The 8,209-nt window shown below is 56.8% G+C and overlaps 4 protein-coding genes across 4 annotated transcripts; 1 reads left to right on the plus strand and 3 right to left on the minus strand.

The window, feature by feature from the left end:
* Positions 1 to 617: 617 nt before the first annotated feature.
* DSM5745_11595 (uncharacterized protein) lies at positions 618 to 2,675 on the plus strand (the record flags this gene model as incomplete). The annotated part of the gene is made up of 1 exon (XM_026753611.1): positions 618 to 2,675. The coding sequence occupies one exon, from the start codon at positions 618 to 620 to the stop codon at positions 2,673 to 2,675; it is 2,058 nt and encodes a 685-aa protein (XP_026597823.1).
* A 114-nt stretch (positions 2,676 to 2,789) lies between these two features.
* On the minus strand, positions 2,790 to 3,809 carry DSM5745_11596 (uncharacterized protein; the record flags this gene model as incomplete). Its single annotated transcript, XM_026753612.1, has 1 exon — positions 2,790 to 3,809. The coding sequence occupies one exon, from the start codon at positions 3,807 to 3,809 to the stop codon at positions 2,790 to 2,792; it is 1,020 nt and encodes a 339-aa protein (XP_026597824.1).
* A 501-nt stretch (positions 3,810 to 4,310) lies between these two features.
* On the minus strand, positions 4,311 to 6,748 carry DSM5745_11597 (Zn(II)2Cys6 transcription factor; the record flags this gene model as incomplete). Its single annotated transcript, XM_026753613.1, has 5 exons — positions 4,311 to 4,454; positions 4,498 to 5,621; positions 5,665 to 6,540; positions 6,599 to 6,612; positions 6,660 to 6,748. 5 exons carry the CDS (start codon positions 6,746 to 6,748, stop codon positions 4,311 to 4,313), a joined length of 2,247 nt encoding a protein of 748 aa, XP_026597825.1.
* A 201-nt stretch (positions 6,749 to 6,949) lies between these two features.
* DSM5745_11598 (uncharacterized protein) lies at positions 6,950 to 8,059 on the minus strand (the record flags this gene model as incomplete). The annotated part of the gene is made up of 1 exon (XM_026753614.1): positions 6,950 to 8,059. One exon carries the CDS (start codon positions 8,057 to 8,059, stop codon positions 6,950 to 6,952), a length of 1,110 nt encoding a protein of 369 aa, XP_026597826.1.
* Between the last annotated feature and the right edge of the window lie 150 nt (positions 8,060 to 8,209).

An 8,209-nucleotide genomic window follows, 5' to 3' on the forward strand; every position in this document is an offset into this window, starting at 1 on the left:
TTATGCCCGGCGCCTCCAACTACGACTTATCTACACCTGGCCAATTCATAATCGACCATGTCGGCCTTGGAAGCGCGGACCACCATTATCCAAACGGTTTGGCTCGGGCTGCGAGATGGGAGATTCTGCAGCCAGCGGTTTGCCGGACGTCAGTCAAATTCTAATACAGAGCGATTGTGAATAGTGATCACGCATTAACAAGTGTAGGCAGCAGGAAGAGTATCATCCCATGATGAAATTACCTCCATAGACATGGCAAGGTGGCGGGTTTGCTGAAGCCTACCTAGGTAGGTAGCAGCTAGCATAGGTAGCAATCCAACGGCTGCAATGCCACATTTTGCCGAGCCAGCAGTGGAGGCATTTCTTCAGTACCCTCTTGGCAAAGCCTGCAGAATCCACTTCCAAGGAGAAGAGCGCCTTATCAATCAATCCCACGCACTCGCTGCCCTTAACTCCGAGGACGCCATTGACCGGTGGGTCTCGGAGAACATTGCTCTCTGCCGTAGGTCGCAATGTAGATCCGCCGGTATAAAAAATCAGATGGTCCTTATGTCCCCTGGCATTGCGTGAATGGGTTCTATCAATCTTATCTGATCTCCTCTCTATTTCCCTGCACAATGCGGTGGTCCCTTCTCCTCCCGCTGAGCCTTGCGATCCCAGCACTGGCGGGATGTCCGTATGCAAACCAACTCGGTCTTGACGCGCGCGATGCGCCACTCCCACCAGGACACCCTCACGCCCCCAGGCCTCGCTCCTCGCCTTCCTCCCCGGCCTCCCCCCTCCCCTCCCCCGCGAAGAACAGCTCAAAAAAGGGCGTCTTCTACATGAACCGCATCGCGCCCGGAACATCCGAGCTGTACATCAGCTCCGCAAACGGCTCCCACGAGCGCCCTCTTCTCCCCGATCCAGTCTACGAGTACCACGCCTCCTTCTCGCCAGACGGGCAATGGATAACATTCACCGCCGAGCGCAGCGGCGACGGCAATTCCGATATCTACCGCGTACGACCTGATGGATCTGACCTCCAACTCCTCCTTTCGACGCCGAGCATGGAGGACTCTGTTGTGACGAGTCCCGACAGGAAGAAAATCGCGTATGTGAGCACTGAAAACGGATACCGCGCCAATATCTGGGTAATGGATCTGAGCACGCGCAAGAGGTGGAACGTCACCGACACCGCTCTCTCACGGTTCTCCGTGAACTCAACGCTCATGAACGGGTACTTCAGACCGTCCTGGTCCCCCGACGGCTCCTGGCTCGCGTTCAGCTCAGACCGGAACACGGATTGGCGGGGCCATGGGACGGACACGTACCTGGGTATCAGCGGGTGGGAGCACACGCAGGAACTCTCCATCTACGCCGTGCGCCCGGATGGATCCGATTTCCGGACGGTCGTGACCAAGCCCGGGTATAGCCTTGGAAGTCCGGCGTGGAGTATCGATGGGAAGAGGATCGTGTACTACGAGATGACGCGCGAAGCAACATGGGGCGCGCATCGGCCGGAGAGTATCGACTCCACGAGCTCGGTGATCGTCTCGGTGGATTTTGAGACGGGGAAGGATAGGAGGGTTGAGGTTGGGACTGAGGGCGTCAAGGCATTCCCGCAGTATCTCGACGACACCACCATCGCCTATCACCTGAAGGGAACGGACGCCGAGGGAATCTACACCACAGCCGGAACGTACCTGAACAAAACGATCCGGTCGCCGGCGTGGTCCCCCGACGGGAAATACATCGTGTACGAGAAAACAGCCTGGGACATACGGCCCATGGCGAAGGAACTGTATTCCTGGGACGAGGAGTGGGAGTACCGCTTCACCGACGTCTTCCCGCAGCTCTCCTCTACCTCTCATGCGCAGAAAAAGCTCGCCATCACGCAAAAGCAGCTCGGCAACTCGTCCATCGTCTCCATGTTCCCCAACGCCACGGATGAACGCACCGCATACGATAACGCCAAGTCCACGCTCGTCGAATCCTCCCTCGTCTCGCAAGGTCTCGCAGGCGCCTTCCAGCCCTCCTGGTCCCCAGACGGAGAATGGCTCGTCTTCGGCGAGGGCGGGTGGTTCCAGGACCGATCCTCGTACGGGGGGTGGCTTATGCGGGCGACAGCGAACGGGTCGTACTACGAGGTGCTGACGAACTCGAACGAGAGCATTTCGAACACCAGCATCATCAACTCCGGGTTCCCGAGCTACAGCCACGACGGAAGGAAGGTCGTGTTCCGCGTTTGGGGCGCGAACTCGACGGCGGGCGATGAGAGGCAGCTTGGACTGCGGGTTTTGGATCTGGATACGAGAACGATTAGTGTGTTGACCGATCAGTGGGATAATCTCCCGTTCTTTTCTCCCGTTGGTACGGAGGAGCGGATTGTGTTTACGCGGAAGACAGACGTGTATAACTACGACGTGTGCACGATCAAGCCGGACGGGAGTGACTTGAGAGTCCTGACGAGTAGCGGGGGCAACGATGCACATGCTGTGTGGAGCTATGATGGGCGCATTGTGTATTCGACGGGGATGTTCGGGTTCCAGTATGAGTGTGCGCTGTACGATGATACGTTCCAGCCGTATGGGCAGGTTGTGGTGATGGATGCGGATGGGGGGAACAAGCGCGTGTTGACGGATAGTATCTGGGAGGATTCGATGCCGCTCTTCGTGCCGTTTGAGGACTTTTAGATCGGATATTGGGTGTGTATTTGTAGATGCGTCAGAGGGGATGGATGTAGAATATAGAATGCAGTTGAGTTGTATTCATGGACTACCGGACATACAGGATGTGCACTAAGAGGTCTATTCATCCATCGCCTCCCACCCAGTTCTGATGGACCGAGCTCTGATCTCTGGAAACTCTGTATCTATGCCCTGGGCGGATATCCCGGCCAGCCATGCTGCAGTAATGCCTGCAACGCGCGGGCGTGGCTTCTCAGCGGGGTCCCTCCCACCGGAGCCTGACTGGTGCCCCAACAGGTCGAATCGATTATTCAACGCCAGGCAGTAGGCCAAACACTTGTGCTCATCTTGGTATCCACCCAGTTGATCAAAGCCGATGTTCAGGCCGACACCAGGTGCAACAGGAACCATCTTATCCCGTTCAGACCAATACATGAGGAACCGCACAACCCAGTTCCCGCCCAGCCTGCGCTCCATCTTCTCGAACAGGAACACGAATTCGCAGTCTGCCTCGACGTCTACTTCCTTGTTGCCGATCATGAACCGCTGTGAAGCTGTCGCGCGCATCCGCGTAACACAGCGCATGGTGTTCTGGGCGAACTCGATGTGCACGCCGTGGCAGCGGTGAATCGTGCGGGTTTCGCCATGATCGCAATGCGCGTGCATGAGAAACTCGTTGTGGTCTTTGTGGGTGACTGCGCCTGTTCGAGGAGACCAGATGATGCCGTCGTCATGGAACATCGCTGCAAGGTTGTTCCAATCGCAATGGTCGCTGCAAGTGTTAGTGGGGACATATGGCGCTGGGATGATGACCCACCGATACAGAGCCCAATCTTCGACAAGTTGGCGCATTCCGACATACGGCAGGTAGGAAGGATCATCGCTGTTGTCGATGCCATTTTGAGCTCTCTCAAGTAATCTGCGCCATAGTCGACTTTGTCGTATGCGTTCGAGCCTGGCTCGGTACCGTTGAGAACGTTTCTCGGTCCTAGAGGCTGTCGATAGGGTTGGAGAGGCTGCGCTGCGAGTGTCTCCGGCTGCCTGGGGTTGAGAGGCAGGACGGTAAGGAAGCTCGGTCTGCCCTGTGTTGGATGGCCCAGATGCGGTCGGTGCCGGAGAAGGATGGTGCATGTCGTCCATTTCGATGCTGGTGGTGGATCGTTGCAGACCGTGCGAAGTGGCGGAACTTGGGTGGTAGGTTGTCAAGCTGGGTTGGGGTGCGTTTTCGGTCAAAGTCGGAAAGGATGGGGGCTTTTGTTTGCAGGAGGTTCCAGCATTTATGTCCTGTTGGTTTTTTCCGTGGATGTCCAAGCGGTTCCGTGTTGTGCAATCCTGTCATTGCACAATGGAGTGAAATCTTCACTGTTCACCACCAGCACACCAGTCAATCGATGAGTGAGAGGCAAGATTAAAATCGCTGCAGCAAGAAGATAGTCAGCTGGTCCTCTTCTCAGGCGGCCGAGTGTATCTTTTCAAAGCACTTGGTCGGTTAGCCGTCTCTGGGAGAGTGGCAAGAACCTGGGTTGGTTTGTTGCAAATAGCCTCCTGGGGCTACTCACGAACCATAGACTAGGTCATAGGTTACGTTGCAGAAGGGGGTCAAGTGCAATAGGGATATCGGCCCCCAACTCTACATGGCCGTCAATACGCCAATCCATGCGACGTCCGCGTCCATCGATACAGCGACAGAATCTCCCTCCTCCTCGCCTTGTGCGTCTCCCGGAACTGCGGATCCGCTTGCTGAGCATCATGGAGCATCGAGCGAAAGACCTTGCGAATGTTTTTCTACGCCGTCAGCTACTTCCTCATGATACTACAGAGCGCATACCTGAAACGTCGTGTCCAGCGTAACGACGCTGACTTCATGCGCACGAATGATCGTCTCGCAGACTTCCTCAACCGACTTGTTGAAGCCCAGCTCCGGCATCCGGTCGACGAAGAGCAGGAGGATGAAACTTCCTTGAAGCAGGTATATCCCGAAGAGGTACGGCATGAAGGTTAGCTCCGGGTCGAGAGTGAGGATCTGGTGGACGGCTGCAGTGGCGCTGAGAGCGTGCGATGCGCAGGCCTGGAAACTGTTTGAGGTGATCCAGTCGTCTTCGTCTTCGATCATGGATATCGGATCCCATTTGCCGTGGAGGAGGATGTAGAAGACGTGGAGCATGTGGGAGCTATACGCGATTACCAATGGTTTCTTCGAATTGACTGTCGGCACGGCAGGGAAGGTGAATGGATCAACTGGACGGTTTTGAAGGGGGCTGTCGAGTTTCTCCTGCATCTCCACCAGGTCCTGTTCTCGCTGGGATATCAGTGTCTCGATCTTTTGAATGGCGGCGTGGTTAAGTGTATCGCCGAGAAGGGGATGTTTCTGGATGTGGTGGAAGTCGATGATATGCCCGAGCACTGTGGCCAGAGGGAGGAAGTACTCGAAGAAGCCATACCCCGTTATCCTCGCCGGTGGGCCAAGACGAGGCGGGAGATTGGAGGTGAGATCTGCGGTTTCAATGTCCTGCCAGATTGCTTCAGGCAGTGGCTCTGCAACGGCGAATGTGCCCTCGGGGAAGTTCACGGGCGCGTTCAACGACAGCCCAAGATGCCGATCGAGGCAGTAGATCAGCCAGAACAGTCTGCGACGCTCTTCCTTTGCAATCAGCGTTGTGCGCTTGGATCCACTGTCGGGGTTTATTTGCAGGTGAGGAACGTTGCCCTGGAGGTCCTGGTCTTCCATGCTCAGACCACTGGCTCGAGTAAGTCGAACAGCCTTGGACCACCACTTCAGGCAGTCGGCTTTGAAATGGCCTCCAGATATGACGAGCGCAAGGATCACCATGGCGAGTATGACATCAGTCGCCCCGAGGAAGTCGGGTATGAGCCCGCTCCTCGCCGCATGAGAGACCGAGGAGCGTCCGTCTTTGTCGGTGAATCCCCCGCGAGGATGGAATTGCCAGCCATCTATCTAGTCAGCCTTGATACGATCCCCGACCAAGTCACTCACCAGATGTCCTAAAGTAATTATCCCAATCAACCGGCTCCATCAAGTCGAGCGCCAATCTGTACAAATCCAGGACAATCCGCTGCCTAGCACCAGGCGGATCGAAGATCTTGATGTCAGCAGTGTGCGCCACGCAGAGGAGCATGACCAGAAGCAAGACGGAAGACGTCGGTCGTGGGGACGTTGGATGGAGTACCGACGACGGGTGTACGATGTGCGTCAGGGTGTAAGGCGACGAGGCCTTGAAGATGGGATTCCGCTGCTCGTTGAAGTAGATCTCCAGCATCTCCGACGCATCCTCGGGTGACAGGATGCCGTGGAGATAAGGTAGTAGCACGTCTAGGCAAGGGTATACCTTCCCCTGTGACCGTCCTCGGCCAACGATTCCCTGCGCTAGGGCTGGGTGAATCGGCAGTCCGTGGGCGTCACTCTGTGCCATTGGCGTCGCCCTGTCCAGCCAGTTCTCAACGCGTGGAGTGTAACCAGCCTGGCTATGTGCACGTCCCTGGCTTCCGAAGAAAAGGTCCTGGAAGATGGACGGGTTGGGGAGGTGGAAGAAGGGCGAGTCGCGGTGGGCTTCGACCGCAGGGATGCCAGTGTCCAAGCTGGAAGCAGGATGGTTCCTTCCGTCCGCTCCATTTGTTTCAGTCCCTCGCCTCGAGTCGTCTTCGGTGTACGACGGACTGCTCAGCGAGTTCAGGCTGCGCATACCGTTCGACATCTGCCCCGGCGACGGCATCGGTTCGGATGGGTTGATCAAGTCGTGCAGGCTCGGCGGGCCAGGTGCGATCGCTCGATGAACGGTTGACGCAGGTCTCGTCCGACGGCGACGGCCTCGTTTTCGAACGAGTTTCTCGTAGTGGCAGGAGGTGTTTCGTTCTATTTGATTCTGTCAGTCGCCCAGGATCCGGTGCTACTGCGGGGTCAAGCCACCGACCGGTACATCTCTGGCTGGCTTTTGTTAGCTTTGAATGCAGAGGGTTGCTTCACGGACGTACCACGGGTGTTCGCCATCGCAGCGTTGCTTGGACTGGGAGCACCGATCGCAAGCCCGCAAGACGCGCAACCGGTGGTCGCCATCTGGCATTGTCGAAGGGACCTCCATCAGACTATGCTCTCCAGTTCACGGGCCCTGGGGAACTGGGGTGCGTCTTAAAGCCGGCAATGCGGGGAGCTGCACCCTGTTTAGTGTCAGGCTAACCCCCTGCCCGGCTAATCTCCTTGCTCAATCTATCATGGCGCACTGTGAGTCTGGGCATTTGTCATGGCATGCTCATTCTAATCCGGTCTATAGCTTCGTCTGTACTACATCGCCTTCAGTCGCTGGGTTCTCCCCAGAGAAGCTGTAGTTCCTCCACTGGCCCAGAATTTCCTGCACAGCTCTGAACAATTCCAGGTCCTGTACATCAGCACTGTCATTTGACGATTCCACCTCTCTTCCAGCTCCATTCCAACCTAAGGTTTCTCCATCGCGACCCAATACCCCCACCGCCGTTGTGATATTCTCTTCGATCTCGGCCACCGATGTCCCTCCCATGATCGTACCCACTCGAACATTCCCCGTTGAGCAAACCTTCGCCCGCCACAGTGCATAGCGCAATGCCAGTCGTGCTAGTATCTCCCCTTGGGACGCGACATACACCGCAGCCGCATGAGCAGCCCTGCGGAGCCCTTCCGGCGCCGGATGCCAGTCCCCCAAAGCAGCGATCGGAACGCCTTCACCACGGAGTAGCCCACTGGCAAGCGGACTGGAGCTGCATACGCACGATACCCCAGCCTCACGGAACACCTGCAGCCCTTCCCGCTCTAACCGGTCATTCTGAAGCGTGAGCTGCGCCCAGTTCTGGATGACGTCCAGCGGCCGCCCGTACATTTCTCGTGAGCGGCGAGCAACCCTAGCCAACGTATCGATCGGGTATCCTGAAATCCCGATATATCGGATCGTGCCCGCCTCGACCATCTCATTCAGTACGGCAATCGCCTCCAGGACATTCTCCTCTTCCACCAGCTCGATATCATGGCAGAATACCACATCCAGGTAATCCGTCCTCAGCCGCTGCAAAGACCGCGCGACAGAGAACCGCACCCACTCCGGCGAGAAGTCTGACTTTGTGGCGCTGACTCGGCCGACCTTGGTCATAAGGATATAGTCGTTGCGGTCGTACTTGCTTGTGAATTGTGGGTGCGATAACGCTTCGCCGAGCAGCTCCTCAGACGGCTCATAGTAGGGCGAGGTATCGATTGCGCGGACTCCCAGCTGGAAAGCAAGACTGACCACCTCTCGCGTTTGCTCGACGCTCGGAGTCGAAGTGTGCTGGTAGCTGAACCCCGCGCCCCCAAGGATGAGGGGCGGAAGGATCTGGTTCAAGGGTGTGGACAGTGGTCGTTCAGACGCCATGTCGAAGGTCCTCGAGATTCGCAACCTCGTTGTCCAGAGACATCTTCGGGCCTTATTATGCCCGGCGCCTCCAACTACGACTTATCTACACCTGGCCAATTCATAATCGACCATGTCGGCCTTGGAAGCGCGGACCACCATTATCCAAAC

The sequence above is a fragment of the Aspergillus mulundensis genome (assembly GCF_003369625.1).
Source record: "Aspergillus mulundensis strain DSM 5745 chromosome Unknown scaffold_50, whole genome shotgun sequence".
Taxonomy (NCBI): domain Eukaryota; kingdom Fungi; phylum Ascomycota; class Eurotiomycetes; order Eurotiales; family Aspergillaceae; genus Aspergillus; species Aspergillus mulundensis.